At 40.9% G+C, this 19305-nt stretch overlaps 1 protein-coding gene across 2 annotated transcripts in view; it reads left to right on the top strand.

Annotated features, from left to right (window-relative positions):
• Window positions 1-19305, top strand: part of KCNH1 (potassium voltage-gated channel subfamily H member 1) — a 185413-nt gene that overhangs the window by 8897 nt on the left and 157211 nt on the right. For both annotated transcript variants that reach the window (XR_011725049.1, XM_071739557.1), the window contains exons 2-4: window positions 5260-5383; window positions 5641-5747; window positions 16593-16721. Coding sequence is in view for 1 of the 2 variants with exons in the window: in XM_071739557.1 (XP_071595658.1) it covers window positions 5260-5383; window positions 5641-5747; window positions 16593-16721 (360 nt within the window). In the remaining variant the exon portion in view is untranslated. The remainder of the gene's footprint in view (window positions 1-5259; window positions 5384-5640; window positions 5748-16592; window positions 16722-19305) is intronic.

The raw sequence follows: 19305 nt of genomic DNA, 5'->3' as shown, positions 1-19305 counted from the left end.
GGGCTTCCCAGGGAGTGGTGGATTCTCTGTCCCCGGAGGTTTTTAAAAAGAGAGTGGATGTGGCACTCAGTGCCATGGTCTGGCAGCCACAGTGGTGGTGGATTAAGGGTTGGACTTGATGATCTCAGAGGTCCTTTCCAACCCAGGTGATTCTGTGATTCTGAGTCTTGTATTTGTGTGATGACTTAGGAAAATACATTGTTATATTTAAATTATGTTTGTGCACTGCACCAACCTGAGCATGCTTGTGGGGGACTTTCACAGACCCATATCTGTATCTGAACAGTGGGTACCAGCCTCAGTTGTTTCCGGAGTTTGTGCTACAGCTTTCTGAGTTGAGGTTTCCTCTTGGTCTACTCAGCATGTTCTTCCTCTCTGCGGGGAGAGAGCAATGTGGGCACATGCTGGACAGCACTGTGGGAATCTGTCTGTCTGATGGCCTCTGACCAGTGTGTCCTTGAAGAGGGCCTGTGTGTCTCTGGAGGGATAGCAAAGGCAGAACTAGTGTGCCGGCCCCTGGGAAGAGGGGGGGGATGCTCAGCTTGGCCAGGTCCAGAGTTCAGGATGCTGTGGGTGCAAATGTGCAGCAGGGAAGGGTAGGGAGGAAGCACTTCAGTAGCTTGCTCCATGCTTTTGTAGGGAGATGATCTCTCCTCAGTCATCTGGTCCTGCTCAGATACGTCTGTGAGGTGCTTTTAGTCCCCAGGCATTTGGGAGGTTTGAGCTGATGGATGGTTTTGGTTAAACAAGGCACTATATGTAAAAACAAAATTCAGTAGATACAGTAGTTTTGATGAATCTGGGTGTTCTAGAGACTTGCTGTTGTTGAAGGATCGCTGTTATTTGGAAAAACATTTTCTGATCCTTCTGTGATGGTGAATTTTGCGAGTGGAGGAAAGTACTTGTTTCAGTGACTGAGCAAAAGCCTTTCTTACTTTTTGGAAGGATGTAAAATATTTTCCTTGTTTCTTTCAAGCAGCTGTGTCTAGTTTCAAGTGATAATCCAAAACTGGTCTGACAGTTGTGTGTAAAGGCTGACATGTGGACATACCACAGCAAACAGAACTGACTTGTGGAAAATACAGTCTAGAAAATCTGAAGCAAAACACTTAGCAAGGTAACCAGTGCTGTAGACCCTCATCACAGAAACCCACCCTCCTCATGCAAGTAGCTCTGTTGCCTTTGAGATGCTGCAGTTCTTATTTGTGTTTCTGCAGCATAATGTGCTCTGTCCTGCACTTCTACCTATTTCTATGCTTCCCGGTGGTCTTGCTGAGACTGTACCAAATGCAGCACAGGCCAGAACCCTGGATCTTCTTTTAGATGAGTCCTGCTTCTCCAGTTCCTAGCTCAGTTCTTGGAGCTGATAAGAAGGGCCAGTGGCACTTACAGCTTCTCCTTGGGCCAGGCAATGCTGCTAACCCAATTGATATTGTGATAGAAATTGATTTCCAGGTAAAGAAGCCCTTTGAGTCCTCTCTAGGAGGTGCCTCAAGTCAGTAGTCTCAGTACGGAGCCTGTCACATGTACATTTTACCCCCTGTCTTTGAAGATAGTTTAGCAGTGCATTTCTTCATGGTGGTCTTCTGATCAACTTCTTTCCTGGCCTTGTTGACCCACTTGTGAGTCCCCAAGAGGCTTTGCCCTCTGATGCTCAAAGAGTTCAGTAGAGCATCCCTTGTGCTTGTTGTGCAACAAAGCCACAGCTGTTTTCTGGCCTCTGGGACCCTATGTCCCTGCAGAGCCCATATTTGCCTCAGTGGATGTTATTTAATATTTTCTTATGTTAGGAACAATTGTTTAACAGATTATGAGCTGTCTCCAAGCAGCACATTGTCAGGAACGTCAATGCGATTGAATGTAAATAATAGCAATGAGAACAGCCCTTCTACCTCCGGGTTATCTGCCAGAATAAACTGTGCAGGGGAGTTATAAGTGGGAGTCCTTATTTAATGCTGTGTTTTGCCAGTGTTCTCACAGGGAAAACACCATTGTTGGAGACACTCCTTCTGAAGAAGCACAGGCATATTCTCCGCTTAGGCACAGAACCACTGTTGTATCATTGTTTTGTCTTTAAAGAGATCTGGGAAGAGGAGTGAGTAATTGGAAATAATATTCTATTTGTTTTCAAGACCCTTTCTTTGCAGATGCTGAGGCTTCCACTCTGTGGGCTGCTAGGCCACAGCAAGTTAAAAAGTGGGTAAGGGAGTCTGGAAATCACCAAATGCACATTGTCTGTGCCTTTGCAACAAAATCAAGAACAAAGAAACAGATCATCCTGAGCCTGGTAACAAAGGAAAGTTGGCAGAGAGTGGTGGGTTGGAAACCTCTTTCCTGTCCTGGAAGTTTTGGTGGTGCTACACCACAGCTTCTCTCAGCTGCCTGGCTACTGTGCTCACAGGGGCCAATGGCTTCTCTGTAGGGTCTTGGCTACATGGGGAGTTCCCAAGCGTGGTGGGTTTTTTTATCTGGGAGTTACCTCAGGGCAAGCACAAAAAAAAAGTATGGCAACAGATCTGGCAGAACAAGGCCAAAAATTAGTCAGGTGCATGGTGTTGCCTGCAGAGAATAAGTCCAACTTCAGTATTTACTTCTTGTGTGTTTGTAAGGTATGTAAAACCTGGATCAAAGATGGGTGAAGGTGATTGAAGTGGGAACTACCTAGAAGTGAGACACACACGCAAAACAGTGTGACCATCAAAACCTCTGACTTGTTCTTTGAATTGATAGATGCTCAAGTTTTTACCCTTAAAGCTTTACATGTATGTAAAGATTTTTTAACTTGCTTATGAATCACAGTTGACCCAACCTGGACTCTCTGTTGAAGAATTCTTACCTCCAGCTTCTGGGGGGACTCATTAACAGGACTGCCTAATCAGGATGCATAAGATAAAACAGCCAAGTCACACTGACATAAAAACTCGTATGGTGAGGATGTTGGCATCTGTTCTCTTCAGCAGCTTGATAATTATCTTGGTCATTTGGGAGCTGAAATGAATGCTGAGCTTTTGCTGCCCTCAGGTAGCCCCACATCTCATAAGAGAACACCCAATCTGCCAGGCAGTCAGGGGAGACAAAATATTTGCATGTTCTTCTCTAAGCATCCTTAGAAATTGCCAATCCAAAAAAAAAATCAGCCTTAATTGGACTGAAAGGTACACAAGTGGGTATGTGATCCTTTAGCTTCTGCAATAATGGCAAAGAAACTTTGGTATGGTCTTTGAGACCTGGAGTTATGCTAAAGTATTTGGTATCATGAATAGTACAGAAAAAGGGGAAAAAAACCTTAAAATATCCACCATTTTGTTTTGGTTTTTTTTTTTTGGTAGTTTAGCTTATATTTCTATTTGCTATGTTAGAGCCTTTTGGTTCTATCTTGGCAATACTATGCATGGAGCCTCCAGCTCCCAAGTCTTTGAGAGCCGTGTCCGTAGGAACTAGGCTGTAGCAGTCTCACCTTTTGGTGCTTACATCTCCTTGTGGACTTAATGCTTTGTTTTTACCTGCACAAAGTGGTAAAAGCACTATCCTATTTTAAAGATGAATTGCAAAGGTAGGTAAAAGTAGGATTAGCACAGTAATGGTCATCAGAAAAGTGCCCTATGTAGCTTTAAATAAAAAAGAGATTATTTATCCTAAGGTAATGTTGACGTTTAAGTGTGAGAGGAAGATGACTGCTTAAGTTAATAGAAGCTCTTCAAGGAGCTCTTGAGAAAGTAGAGAGAAGGGAAAGTTACCTTTTGGGAGGGGGAGATGGTGAGAAGGAATGTATACATAGAGTAACACCATTAAGATCAGAGCAGGACCTGGCCTAACATCTGTAGTCACATATTTTTTGTCAGTTTTTTGTACTTCCTGAGGAAAATTTAAAAATATCCTAGCACAGTGCAATGTGGTGTTTATAATAGACACTCAAAAGCACTTGCTTTAGCAATGAGAAATGACTTGGCTGGCTTATAAATAGGAAGGGGTAGAAGAAATGTATTGTTTTTGGAACAAAGTGCTTCAACCAAGCAAAACCCATGGTATTTAAAAGAGGCTGTGGGAAACAAAGCAGTTAAAATGTCCTGAAGTTATACTACTGGTGTATTTCATTCTAAAGAGTGTATAAAGATACACTTAATCATGCTAATGGGATTGGGCAATGGATTTAGATAGCTACAGGAATGTTTTATTTAAACCCACTTGAAGTTTGCAACAGGAAGAAGTTTTTGAAAGGGAAAGTTAAGTTAAACTAAACTCTTTGCAATTAATAAGTAAAATGTCTTGTTTGTGTCTCTTGGTGCAGGAAGAATTAATGATGGCTATGTGTGTTTGAGCAGTTGAGGGTAGATCCTGGAAAGCAGGTGGCTTAGAGGACTTCCTTAAAGACTCCCCTGAAGTATGGATGCCTCTTAATGTCATGTGGCCTTTCTTGCAAAAGCCAGGGGGTCTTTGCAGCTGTGAAAGGGGCCACCATTGCTGCCTGCCTGCCCGTGCCCAAGCAGCAGCACTGCTGTCTGTCTTGGCAGAAGTGGAGTTAGTGATCTGCACAAGAGCCAAAGCAGCTGAGAATAGCAAGGGCCCAGCATTCAGTATTCATAATTTGAATTAGATAGCAATCATTAAAAAAGCAGTGCACACAGATCCAGTGAGAATGGAGATGTGAATCCTGCTCAGTTTGGTGTTGGTTTGGTTTGGTTTGTTTTTTTCTGATTTAAACTCCTACTTGTACAGCAAACAGAAAGTCCTTCCTAATGCTGTAAGTACTAACCGTGGTTGTCTGGTGTCTAGTTTGGAGCACTGTGCAGTTCACATAACACCAGAAGCATTTGAGCTTGTGTGGCCAGCGTGAAGGTTTGAGAGGATTGAGAGGATCCACTGTGTCTACATTCAGAGGAGAAATATTGCTCCTGTGCTGTTTTTATCACGTGTAAGAGGCTTCACATTCAAACCGAGTGTCATGGTGCATGTGGCACTGAGGGAAACAGCTTGGTGAATCTGTCCTCAGCCAAGGGATGATTTTTACCTGCTTAACCACTATGTGTTCCTCTTGCATAAAACCGTCCTCTTAAATCTTGAATGAGTAATTAATACTTTTTTAAACCAAGAACTTATTTAAAATAAAAACTGGAAATAATCCTGTTCAGTACAGTAGGAATAGGATCAGGGAAAACTGTTCAGGGGCTGAACCAATCAGGACTGGGTTCTGAAATGAGCATTTCCTCTAATGCAACTATAGCCTCGTCTAATGTCAAACTGATCTGTTCTTTCAAACAGATACTAATTTTGTCCTGGGTAATGCCCAGATAGTGGATTGGCCCATTGTCTACAGCAACGATGGATTTTGCAAGCTATCAGGATATCACAGAGCAGAAGTTATGCAAAAAAGCAGCACCTGCAGGTATTTGAGAACAGATTTATTTTCTACTAAATAGCTTGTAGTGCTGTGCTTGTTGCTTGAGGAGAAAAGTAATCTGCTTATTCCAGTTTTGTCTTTTATTTTCTGACGCTGCACCTGTGAAATAGATTTTCCAGGTGAAATAAAATCAAAGAAGGGCTATTTCTAAATAAATCCTTAAATAAATCTTTACACACTGTAAACAAATGCTTTTGTGCCTTTGTCTAGTATCTGACTTGAATTTCTCCCTTTATTTGCAGTTTTATGTATGGAGAGTTGACAGACAAAGATACAATTGACAAGGTCCGGCAAACATTTGAGAACTATGAAATGAACTCCTTTGAAATCTTGATGTACAAGAAGAACAGTAAGTAGTTGATTGGTTTGTTTGTTAATGAAGGTTATTAATGTAAAGTTGTTTAAAATTGTAGTGTAAACTACCAGTCTGTCAGCTTGGAGGATTGTTTATCCAGGGCTAAATAAGCCTCTGTTCTATCAGTTGATCTACAAGGGAGAAATGAGAACATTAGGGATGAAGGCTACTCAGGGAGGCAGACAAAGCTCTCTAATTTGTTCTGACATTTAGAGCAACTTGTGTGTGATGCTTTAAGACAACACTCAAGATTTCATCAGCAATGATAATACACAAGTTAGGTTTGTGAAAATGGTTTCCATTTCAGAGAACATACTTTTTCAAGTTTTGAAAATTTTATATAGCAAACCCGCTACTTAGATGTAGTTTAGGAAAGAAAAGAACCCATCTTTTGTTTTAGAAGCTGAACTACTTCTGACATTTGCAGATGAAACCGGCTTGTTTTGGACAAAATTTCTTAATTGGGCTATGATGTTTTTTCCCTAGGAATTTCAGTGTGCTTGGAACTGTACATATCAGCATATGAATTATTTGCCCGAAACTTGTTGCCTCATCTACCATGGACTATGTCATGGGCACAGTTATTTTAATCTATTTAATGTCACCTGAAGTGTTAGTTTGTGGGGTCTTCAGCCTGGCCAAATGTTAATCTGAAAGTCTGCGTTTTGTAACTTATGGTTCTTTTAACAATTTTGCTTTCTGATTATGAAACTGGTAGTATCTCTGTATAGGGGAGGGTACCTTGCAGAAGCACCCTACTAGAAGCTCCTTCCCATTACAGCTTTGATGATCAATTTTATCATTTCTAAACTGGTGGGAATGAGGGACTTTGAACACAAAATATAACATAAACTGCTATGATTTGATTTTCAGCAGTTAACCTCATTGCTGCCTCGCTTTTTGTAAGAGCAATTTTCCAGGAAAAGGTAATCTGGTCTACTTGTAGTTATGACCCGTTGGTCTTCCTGCTGAAATGACCAGCTTGTTCTGACTGTTGAAGTCCAGAGATAGAACCACAGGCACTTTACAAAACCTACAGGGTAATACCTATGTATGCTAGTGTGGAGCTGCTTCTTTTCTATCAGATTAATCTGTTTTCCTAAGAAGTGGAATTGGTTTTTGTCATCTTTCAGAGAGCGAGAGAGAGAGAGAAGAAAAAATAATCTTTAGATATTTTTTGCTTCATCTCTCTTCTAGGCTTTTCTTCTCATTTTACCTTATTCAAAGCGTCTAAACCTCTGGCATGGAGCTCAGGGCTCTTCTGGAGTGCATCTCTGCTGGTTCAACTCATTTGAAAAGCAATATGTGCTGTCCAAATGGCCTTGGTTTGTGCTCCTTTCCTTCTAGTGTTACCAGCTGCCAAGGTTTACCTATTTCTTAAAGCTGATCTTTGTTCTTAGGTCAGTTAGTGGCCACAGGGACAACATGCTGCTCACACGGATGCATCTAAAGCCAAATAAATAATCTGCAGCCATGGGATCCATGAGAGTCTGGAATTTTCTCTTAGTTAAGAGTGATTTAGCACCAAGAGGCTATGTAGCTACTCTTCTGCTGTTGCTGCAGCATATGGCCTGTAGTAGAGCCTGGAGCCTCTCTGTCCTTTATGCAAAATTAAAAAGCAAGGTAACCGTGGAGTGAGGAATGTTTCCTGCCCTGCTGTGCGCTTCCCTGAGGAGAGGCAGCCTGGAACAAAGTCCAGCTGTGCAGAAGCTGTGTTGTGCAACATGCCAAAGAGCAGAGCTATGATGGTCCTGATGGGTGCACAGAAGGTCACAGAAAAAGGGAGTGGGAAAAAGGAAAGCACAGAGCTTGCTTTTATGTTTAAGGAAATGCAGTGCTATTGTGTTTATTAGTTTTGTGGCTTTAGAGGTACATTAGTTACTGTTACAGAGGCTGACTGATAACACTAGAGAGTTGTAGCTGAAAAACAACAGAAAGGGGACATCCTGGAGCTTTTTCTCAGAATAAGCCACATCACAGAAAAACACTGTCTTGTTGCTAGTTACTTAGCACCCAGACTGCTAAGTGGTCCTGTCTTTGTGGTCATCTTACCTCTGTCTGCAACTATGGCAGTTGTTGGTTTTGGCAATTAACATGATTGGTTTCAACCTACTCTCAGTTTGAAACGTTTTGGAAAGGAATATATTTTTCCTTACTTTTTTTTTTTTTCCTTCTCTCTGGTCTTCTATCGTTCTTTTTTTCTTCTCCAAATTAGCCTGTTAATTGGGCAGGAAATAAATCTTCTTTGCTTGTCCTCTCCTGCACTAAAAACTAACTGTCATGATAAATAGCAAGTTTTTATTCCATTTTTATGCTGTTGAATAATTGAGATATTTTCCACAGCCTGTATGTTTAAGGTACTTCTAGATGTTTTAAAAATACAATCTGTCCTTTCAGGAGCAAAAAAGGGAAACAAAGCAGGAGTTTCAAGTTAACTGTGATGTTGCTAGTGCAGGTTGATCTTCATCTTGTATTTTTATGTGCAGCACTCATCTCTCTTTCTCTGTCTGAGGAAGAGTTATGTCCTGATGTTACCCTAGACATGTCAACAATACTTTGAGACCTTTAATAAAGCTACTTTTGACAAGGCACTCTCCATGGTGGTGACCCAGTGCTAGTTTTCACTTGGTTGTGCTATAGCAATGTCCCATCCAGATGTTGATAGTATATCTTTGTTGTAATTCACAGTATCAACTCTGGAAACTACGTAGGCTGTAGTATTGGGAAGAACAATACCATTTTCTGCCTTCATCATATTTGCATTTCTGGATACTGTCTCTAATCTCTCTGTCCATCCCTCTCACCATCCAAAAATGACTGTCCTCCCGCTTTTCAGAACTTGAAGATGTGACAGAAATTTTATATTTCCTTGGGCTATGCCCTTGATTTCTTATGTGACAATCTTTGTTGTTCTCTGAAAGAGCTGCTTCCTAGAAATGCAGAGCTCCTTCAGGGTAATTGGAAGCAATTGGAGCAAGCAGGTGCACAGCAGCCAGATTTTTGTTGTTGTTGCTCTGATGCCATCCTGTTGTATTCAGTGGGGACTCGTGGTCATACCTGGAAGGAGACAAAGTGAAAGCTTTCTTTAATCTGGACTGCAAAATGACAACAACTGTCAGGCTGACAGTCATTTTATGCGAGAGCTTCAGTTCCGTTGTTTGATGAGATGTGAGTCTCCAGTGATGCTGGAAGTATTGGTTTTTTTTATATGGGAAAACCAAAACATTGCTAAGTCTCACTGAAATCGGTGGAGTTATATGAATTCACACCAAGGAAGGATATGGCCCAATGTATTTGAAAATATCTTATATCCAGGCATCGTCTTGTCTTAGCCTATCTGAACAGACAAAGCATTAAATGTCTAACTATGAGACTTTGACAGCCATTTGTTAGGTCTTTATGGTCAGCCTCATAAAATAAAATGGCTGAGTAAATTAAACTTGGACTTTTATTGCCTAGTTTTCTATCTGCAGCATAGGTCTGGGTGACAAGCAGTGCAAAATCACTTGCTTCCATTAGTGCAGAAGTAAATTTTTGTAAGAATATAAATTTACTCACTTCTGTCTGCCTTGGAAGAAGTGGTGCCCATTCAAAATCTGACCACCTTTTGTATGCTGTATTAGATCTGCTTCAGTGGAAGAATAGCTGAAGTGGGCTTGACTCTTCAAAGCCAAAATGCATAAAGAATTTCTAAGAGCCTTCATGCATTCCCTGTCTGAGCAAAGACATTCCCATTCCTTATGGTCTGCAGCAGTGCTGAGGAAAGCTGTAAGACACCTCCTTCTTTTTCTTTTTCTCTTTTCTTTCTCAGAGGTATTCTACAGGTGAGGTCAGTGGAATGGCAGCAGCCAGAGGGTTGGCTGTAGGTAATTCTTTTGAGCAATGCAAAGCAGTTTAGATAAGCTGTAGTTCTTCTCCAAGTACATATATTAGGGTGAGATTCACAAAGGCTGGGCTTCACTGTCAGTTGGTACTGAGGTTTGCTTCCCTGGTTTTCTGAGTTCTTGAATGTTAACAAATTTAATACTATGAATATTTGTGTTGAGTATTTTCTGTTTTGTTTGTTGGATTTTTATTTTCACACTTCCACAGTGTATTAGATGTCACTCTTACATGTCAAAGAGCAACAAATAAGCCCCAGATGCAAATAAGTGAGTTGGCAGATTCTGCTTATGCTTATCTTTGGAACCACTGCTTTCTACAGATGTTAAAAAAAGAAATAAATAACAAGCCTATCCTCATTTATAGAGATCAAAATTCATATCAGAGCAGTAGACCTGTTATTGCCCACCACTAGGGAGAGTTCATCAGAACCAGTACTGTTTAAAATAATTTAAAACTATTTATATTTGTGTATGCTGTGCCTCTGCTGTCTGCAGATGGAAACTTTTGGTACATAAATTGCTAAACTAAATCACTGGAGAGGACCAGATGCAGGAAAGAACGATGGTGTTGGAGTGAAGTGGCATGGATCTTCCTGAGCTTCCCACTGAAATCTAACTCCATATTCACCAAACAGCATACACACCTGCATCTCCTTTTCTGTTTTCTGTGTTCTATCTTCATGAGTTCAGTTACCTTCAGGAAGGTCAAATCCAGGTATTTTTTATTAATAAAACTCATACTGATCTCATCAGATATGTTGCAGGAATGACCTGCTGTTTTCTCCTGAAACATACTTGGAGCAGTGTGACTCCCCAGTAGTAGTCCTTAAATATTTTACCTTGGTTAAATGGAAAGAATATTTCAAGACTCTTGAAAGACTCAAGTCTCTTCAAGACTCAAGCCCTGAGTCTTCCCCTTTGTTATACTCACTTTCTGCTCTTCAAAGACCTCAGAATCAGGTAACCATACCAACACTGCTTCAGTACGAGAGTGTGTGCTGAACCTTTTACTACTGTGTGTTTTCAGAGTCATAGTGTCTTGGTTTTAAGCCTGGATAATAACAAAGGGCCACATGGCTGCTTGCTCCCCCTCCCCTATTTTGGGATGGCGAAGTGGAAATCCACCTAGAACCTCGTGGGTCGGGACAAGGACAAGGATGGTTCCACTCACCAATTACAGTCATGGGCAAAACAGACTCAACTTGGAAAAAAAAAAAAAATTAATTTATCATTAATCAAATCAAAGCAGGGCAAAGATAAAAACAAAAACCAGAGCTTAAATACCTTGCCCCACCTCTCCCTGCTCTCAGGGCCCGAAGTACTTTGTTCCTCATTTCTCTACCTTCTCCCCCCCCAGCTGCACAGGGGAACAGGGAGTGGGGTTTATGGTCTGTTTGTCACAGGCTGTTTTCTGCCACTCCTTCCTCCTCAGGGAGAAGGATTCCTCACAGTCTTCCCCTACTCCATCATGGGGTCCCTCCCACAGGAGAAGGTCCTTCACAAGCCTCTCCAACCTGAGTCCCTCCCGTGAGGTGCAGTCCCTCAGGAGCAAACTGCTCCAGCATGGGCAGCCCACATGGACTGCTTTGGGCACAGTCACTTCTCTTGGCACAGGGTCCTCTGTGCCTGCAGGTCCACATCTGCTCCACTGTGATCATTCATGGGCTGCTCTACTGTTTCTCCATGGGTTGCAGGGGCACAGCCTGCTGTCTCACCCTGTGATGTAGGGAACCTCTGTTCAGGCACCTTCTCCTTCCTCACCGACCTGCTCTGGCATTGCTCTCATCTCTGGTATTGTTCTCTCCTCTACCCTGAGGTCTTATAGCCGATTGTTTCCCCTTCTTGACTGTGTTAATCACAGAGGCACCTCCATTTTCACTGATGGCCTCAACATTAGCCAGAGGTGGGGGCTGACTTTTTGGAGCTGGAGCTTTCATCATCTTCCTACAGCTGCCACCCCTGGGCTCCCCCCCCTCCCCGCTGCCAAAAAATGGCACCACATCAACCCAGAACACATGGGATAACCCCTGTGTGTAGCAATTCCATCTTTGGGGACTGAAATTGATTTTTGTTATCTTAGCATATAAAAATCTGCCCTTTAGAAGCATTAGCTGCCAGAGCAGCTGCAGCACCAGATGTGGAAAACATCTTTAACAGCTTTAAAAATGCTAAAATGTATAGTAATGTCTATTATGGTTGCCAAGAAGTGGTGAGCACTGAGTTGCACCCTATGCACTGAGTTGGTTTTTTCTTTCAGTGCACACTCTTTGCTAAGAGGAACTCTACAAGACTTTTGCTCTTTGTCTTGCATGGTCAAATATCAGAGGCTCCCCTCTGCTCCTACTTAAAATCTGTGTGGATGTAGTTGCTTGCCTGACTCTATCTGATCACACCTTATCAGCTGGTTTGCTAATTTGATATTGGAGAAAGTGTTTGGTCTGTGTGGGATAGAAACAGTCTCTTAGTGAGTACCTGGGCACAAGTGGAGCCCCCAGAGAGGTGACTGTAATGGTCAGCAGTGCTGTTTCTGTAACTGCAGTCCTGCTGCCTGCAGCCCTGCACGTAGGGCCTGCTGGAGACTCAGCAGTGTTTCTACTCTTTCCATTTCCATACTGCTTGACTGTTTACCTTCAGGGCAATACCTGTCTGATGACTGTTTGACTGAGGCACTATCAAGTAATGTAGAGATTGTGCTGCTTTGGGGAAACTTGTCCTACTTGGGAAGGGTAGTGAAGGCATCAGCTGAATTGTGATAACATGGGTTTTTTTATTGTATTTGTAAAATAAGTTTGTGTTACATTTGTGGTGGGAATTGCTTATTGCAATTTTGTTTAAGCAATGCACTAAAAACTTTTGAAACACACCTGGTAAATTGACCTCTTTGATTTGATGTTTCAAAGTATGGTGAAAAAACAGTGATTTTGGTACTCACTTTAAGTCTGCTTTTGTTTGATGGCATGGAAACCTGAAGGAGGAGTCATCAGTATGCTCAGGGAGCAAAGACCTTTAATGGAAAATAAGGAACAGACCTCTTAATGTCTCGCTCACTTTAATGCTATGAGAGTTTCTGAAAGATCTCCACTGTGGATAAATAGTATGTTAAATGCTGGTGTTCCTGGCAAGGAGTTGAACATATCACTATTGAAATACACAGGGCTGGAAAAGGGGAGAGAGAAGAGACTGTAGTATTTGTGTTCAAAATGGGAAGTTACAAGGTGTGGATGCATTTATTCTGTGCAGTTTAGGGAAGCTTTGGCCCCTAAATCCTGGCTTTTAAAATTGTCTTGCCTGTGCTCAGGCCAGTGAAGACCATTAAGAGCTGCATCAATTAATTCTGGAGTTAGCTCCAGAATTACCACAAGGCAGGCTGGTCCTAAATGCTGCTGTCAGAAGTTCATTGTAGGTTTTAATTTTTTCCTGGTTCATGCTGCTTCTCCATCAGCTTTGAAGTGACATTCCCTTTTCTAGCAGGAGTGGTCCTGTGCCCTTAGACAAACTTTGGATTCTTTCACTGTTGATTACAACTCTAGCAGAAGCTAATGTGGTTCACAGGTGTTTATTTCTTTATATGTGCACTGGCATTATTGTTGAACTTCACCAATGAGAGACTTTGCCAGGGCTGAACACAAAATGTAAATGAAAGTAGATGTATTTTTGGAATCACTGGTAAACAGTCTCTGTGTGGTTGTACACCAGTGCAGTCTGGGGGCATGTGGGGAAGCTACTCTTGTTTTGCTATGAGAGCTCTGAAATGTGTTGTAGTTCTTCTCACTGCCTGAATAAACTATGGTCTGAATCTGAAAATCACATTTTTTATTAAAATGGCCTTGTTTGTTCCTCTTGACAGTAGTGGCTGGCTGAGCAGGGACATCCGCTTTGACACCAAAAGCATGAGGGCTGCCTGTAGGAGGCTGAAATTCTAGTTTCCGACTTGATTTATAAGTGGTTTATACTTTAAGCTTTCCTGTTTAATAGTTAAATAAACTGTTTAATGTTTAAAAAGTAAAATTCTTCTTGTAATTAAAGCAGCATTCAAGAAAAAAAAGCTGAACACAGACACATCTTGGCTGAGCCTTTCAGCGTGTTCCCACAGTCCGGATCCCAGTTCAGCTATTATGTAAGCTCCCGGTTGCAGGGCACTGTGGAAAGCCCATGTAACCCAGCCCTGTGAGCACTCACCTCATGCTTGAATTTTTATATCCATTTGTCTCCTATTCACAGAAAAGATTGACAAGATGGTGGGGAACACACTGCAGGGAAAAATGCTGAATAGCATTGCGGAGGCAGATTGGGCTGGGTGGCCTTGCAGAATTTTCCTTGTACTTACCTCTGTTGTTTCTGTGTTACTGTGCAGATCCCAAACTGAAAGATAATGTGCACAGACCACCTGTGCCACCTTGATTTTGTGTTCTGCCCTGGAATACACCCTGATTGTGACACTGACACTCTGGAAATCACAGGGGTACCCAAACAGTGACAATCAAAACCACTTCCTTTTAGCTGTTAAGGATATGTCTCTTTCTCATTGCCTGTGGGTCTCATCACTGAGATCTACACTTGCTTCTAGATGAAACAATAATTTTGTTTTCTTCTTTACGATAAATAATGGGGCGCAGGAATGGGAGTCAAGGGAGTCAGAAGGTCAGAAAACCCTGCTGGTATAAGCTCCTTGCCCTGAAGGAGCCTCCTGTAGGCTGCCAGAAAAACACCTTTTCTCTTGCTGCATTCAGAACATGTTGGAAAAATCTTGCAACAACACATCTCACCATAATAATAAAGAAAAGATGACAGCGTGCATCTGAAAAAAAGCTGGAATAAGAGTGTGAATTGTATCCTTTCTGTTCCTGTGATGCGTACAGCATCTTCTATAGCAGGGTAATAAGTTTTTATAGCTGTGAGAGACAGAGATGAAGCTGAGTATGTAATTCAGCCTCAGTGCTATGAAGGCTAATATTATGAGCAGCCTTTAGAACAATGGATGTAGCTGAAGTAGAAAAACAATATGAAGTGGTTTTGAGTAGGGGAAAAAAGAAACCTAATCAAAAAAGCAAGTGCATGTAGATGGAAATCCCATCTGATTAAAATGTTGCAGTATTAGTACAGAGTGCTGAAGTGTGTAAAATGAAAAGAAATTAGTTACCAGGTTGTCTATGTAAAAGCAAGATACAGATTTTACCAGCCTCAGAATAGTTCAGATGTGAAAATGGGAAAAACAAGTAGGCAAGAAGAAATGGAGATAGGCAATTTTAGGAGCCCCTGAGAAAGGGTAACATAAAGGGTGTTACTGTCTTGAAAACTGCTGTTGGTTGCTTTGTGGCAGTGTCTTCTAAGCTCATTAACAGGTTAGTGATGATTTTACTGGCACAGTTACATTGCTGAATCTTTCATTTGAGCAAAGAAAATACTATACTTTATTGGAAGGGGTTGTTCAGGAAGGCCAACTCTTAATAAAAAATTTTAAATAAATTTATTGATCTGTGAATACTTTCTGCCATGCACGCAGGCTCCAGAAATGGCCATCAGTTATTCCATCCGGATTTCTCTGCTTTTTGAGCAAAGGCCTCCATGCATCATATACCCTGCTGTTCATAGAGGTGGCTGTACATATGGCATGGAATCTCAGCCAGGGTTTGAAACTCCCTGTTCTATGCAGACACAGTGGGAGCCTTAGAAATTGAACTTCATCTATGGAAGTTGCCCATGAGTCTTGGAGATGCTCTGGCTTTCTGTGGCCAGAAAATATTGCTAAGAACAGAGGCTGGGAAACACAGGCCAGGTAAAACACAGTTAGCAACAGCCTCTGTTATATTAACATAGTTAGGACTTTTGAACTACCTGAGGTTTCCTTGTGATCCTTTAACAGTCAGAAAGCATAAGGGCCTTTGTTATAACTAACTATTGCATGAAATACACAGTGTAGTACTCTTTTAAATACTGAGCAATTCAAGTGAAAGAGAATCTAGCCTAGAGGGTCCTGTGATCAAGAAAGAAAAAAAATAGTTTTCAAAGATAACCCTTCCTAAAACAGGCTTTCCTGCAGAAGTGACAAAAATATCACTAAAATCAGTGGCTGCTCCTGTGACACTAGGGTGGTAGACACTCACTTACTACATTGGACTTTACTGCTATTGCTAGAGTGGTCAGCTCTCCTCAAGGTGATCTGTGTGGATAGATGTCAAGGAGAATTGACAGCAGCATCTGAAGGGTCATTATCTGGTATCATCTTTTTCTGTGATCTGCAGGCTCTAATCTCTCAAGCAGTTTTCAGTAATTAGAAGAGTACAGTTTCATGCAGCATCACTTACTCCCATCCAGAGCCCATGGTCTAGTCATGGTTCTTGTTCTCTGCTGAATTCAGAGTTTTGTTTCTTCCTAGAGTGATTGTCAGCAGGCTCAGGACCAGACAAGCTGAACAGCAGGTTGCAGAGCATTTCCCTTGCTTGGGAGAATTTTCAGAGCTCCCAGAGTCTGGATCTTGAAGCTGGGCATAAGCTGATGTAGTTGTTAGGGCATGGTCCTCCTTGTTTACAGAGAAGAATAAGGTCAACCAACCTGATCATGCTCTTGAGTTAAGACTGTATTATGGTCATGGTCTAGGCACGGTTGTTCTCAAGTCCTGCACAGAACCAGCAGGACTCTGTTGTGTGCACCCTTTGCATATGTGTGGGACTCCTTTAGCAGACCACAAAGCACTTCATAAGTTCAAGCATTCACTCTGTAGTTGAAGTCCAGAAATAGTGAGTGATTCCTGAAGATTAAAAAACTAATGAAAGGCAGAGCAGAGAGCTTAACATTCCTACTGGCTGCATTGTCATTTCCCCTAATAAGTCTTTGCAAAAAAAATCAACATTAAAGTAGCATTTACAGATGACTGATTTTGAAGTGTAAACATCTAAACTAGCACATTTATTGTTCTGCCTACCACTGACCAACTTTTTGATATATTTGTTTCCAGGAACACCGGTCTGGTTCTTTGTGAAAATCGCTCCAATTCGAAATGAGCAAGATAAAGTGGTTTTATTTCTTTGCACTTTCAATGACATAACAGCTTTCAAGCAGCCTATTGAGGATGATTCATGTAAAGGTTTGTCTTTTTTTCACAATTATATATTTATGTTGCTTTTGTTTGTTTACCCTGGTCTCAAAAAAGCTGAAGTCCTTCAAATATCAATGCCAAAGAATTAGGTGTTAAAATAGCTTGTGGCTGTGCCACAGGGGACTGCATTTCTGCAAGGAACAGTTGCTGGTTTCTTAAGTGAGTTGAATCTTGCTTTCAATGGAATGGGTTATTGCTAATGAACACTCCCCCAGTGCTTCAGGAAGCAGAGTTTACTTAACAAATAGGTAGGTGCTGCTTGTCCTTTTAAATTCATTATTAATCCACATTCCAGCTTAGCTTTCAAGAAGTCACAATGTTGCTAAGCCCTGTACTAATTCCACATGACACTGTGCAAAAACTAAGGAATTATCCCTGTCTGATTTTAGCAAAGATGTGAGTCATTTCTTGCTGCATGGCTTGATGTTATTTACCATTATTGTGGGATTCCTTATATTGAAATTACTGGCAAGTTTCCTTTAGCATATAAAAAGAGATTCCCATGTTCTTAAGTTAAATTAAGTTGAATGTTGTACTGATGAGTGTGAAGTAGCATTGCTGTGTTTTGCTGTTAACTCTCTGCTGAGTTACAGTCTGCAAACCTGGAAGCAAACTCAGCTGTGACAGCAGCATAAACTTGCACTCAGGTTCAGATCATGTCAGAATCCTTTTGTACCCATATGGAGAATTACAGAGGCTTGCCTCCTCTGAGGTGAAGTAAGTTCTCCTCTTGTTTGCATTTTTGTAGTATCTAATAATATTTGTAGTATTAAATTAAACAGGAAACTTACTGTGAAGGTGAACTGATTTACATTTATGCTTAAAATGTTATTCTTTAAAAACATAGTTTCTCAAAGTGGAAACACCTGTTACCATGAAAAAGGAAGTGCAACCTTGACAAACCTACCCTGTTCCAGGCTATGTGGGTTATTTTTTTCTCTTTTTAATGCTATTTGTTTGGTTCTTCATTGTTTTAATAAAGCTAAAAAAAAATTTATCTTGTCAGAAAGCTTGGGTCTAAAATACTTTTTCTGCTGCCTAGTGGTCTTCACTGTGTCCTGATGAGGACTGACAGCAAAGATAAACCAGCATGATGCAGGAGAGCTGGCTCTCACTTACTTGCTGGAAGTGCAGGCCCTTGTTCCCTCCAGTCAGTTGATGAGCAGAACTTTCAGTCCAAGATGGCAGCTGTATTTTTCTCTCTGCTTTCACAGAAGATGTGACAGGGATATACTTGATAAAAAGAATTTGTCCTTCACAGAAATATGGTAACTTTTTTCTTTTCAAGAGAAGTATGTTGAAGGAAGGAAATACTAAATTTATTTTTTTTTAGCTTATTTGGATTTTGAACACTGTACTACAGTGATCATGACAATTCTTAGCAGTTCCATATCTAAAGCAATATAAGCAGTAAAACTACATATAATAAGTGCCCCAACTTGCAGAGGAGTTAAGATGATGAGAAAAATTTCTTCTTCTGGCCCATGGAAACTGGCCAAGTGACTAGAAAAGTTGCAGATAGAAGAACTAGATGCATTATTTAGAGGCCACTGATTCATAGCTCTGTGCTCCTTCCCTGAGTGCTTTGACTTTATGAAAGATGTCATGTGCTAAATGAGTCTTTCAGATATCGTTTCTGAATCTCCTAAAATTAATGAAGTTGCACCAGTTTCATGGTGGTAAAGAGTTTTTTGTTGCTGTATAAACAAATTCAATGTGATATAAATGAACCTACACATTCTGTTCTAATCCTTACCTTATGCCCTGTGTCTGTCTGCTGTAAGTTACTTGCTATAGGCAAGCTTTGGAATTCAGTTGCATGCATCTCAGGGGGTGATATTGTATAAGTCACTTGGTGGCTAGATGGGAAATTTTTCAGAAAAGAAGAGGTGAATTGTCAAATGATTGAAGAATTTTGCATGCATGACAATGCTTTTAATATTAGATCTCATTATGCAATTGGATACTGAGAGGGGAGAAAAAAAGGCACATGAAGAGTGCCAAGCAATTGTCTGTGGTGGGCTCTAGGGTTCATGGAGGGGGAAGAACATTTTTGAAGGTATAAAAAAGGTAAAATTATAGTAGTTTCTTCTAAGAATCAATGATTTTACAGGCTTGAGCTTTGAAGAAGGCATGTTCTTTGCACTGTGTACAACATTACATAGGAATTTTGTAGCACACTTCTGAGGCACAGCAATATTCATAGGAATGTGCCTTATATTCTAAAACCAAATGAACTCTCAATTTGAAAGCTTAAAACTGAACTTAGAGATTTATTGTTTAATTGAAACAACTGAAAACTGATTGCTAAATAAATTATTTTTCCTTTTTTGACCTTCAGTCAGCTTTTATGACCTACATTTCTTCGACTGTGTTTTTAAGTGAAATCTGTTTCTTGCGCATATGACTACTTAATATATAACAGGCTGCCTGAAAATGCAGGTATTTTATTAACACGTGCTATTTGCATAGTGTCATAGCACAAAGTATTTAAGTTTTTCAAAACCAATATCTTTGTGTCTTTGAAGAGAAGAACATTGTGTGCTACAAGAACATGTTTGATTTAAAGAGC

The sequence above is a fragment of the Heliangelus exortis genome, chromosome 3, assembly GCF_036169615.1.
Source record: "Heliangelus exortis chromosome 3, bHelExo1.hap1, whole genome shotgun sequence".
Classification (NCBI taxonomy): Eukaryota; Metazoa; Chordata; class Aves; order Apodiformes; family Trochilidae; genus Heliangelus; species Heliangelus exortis.
Note: the sequence above shows the minus strand (reverse complement) of the source record. Positions and strands in the feature narration are given on the sequence as shown.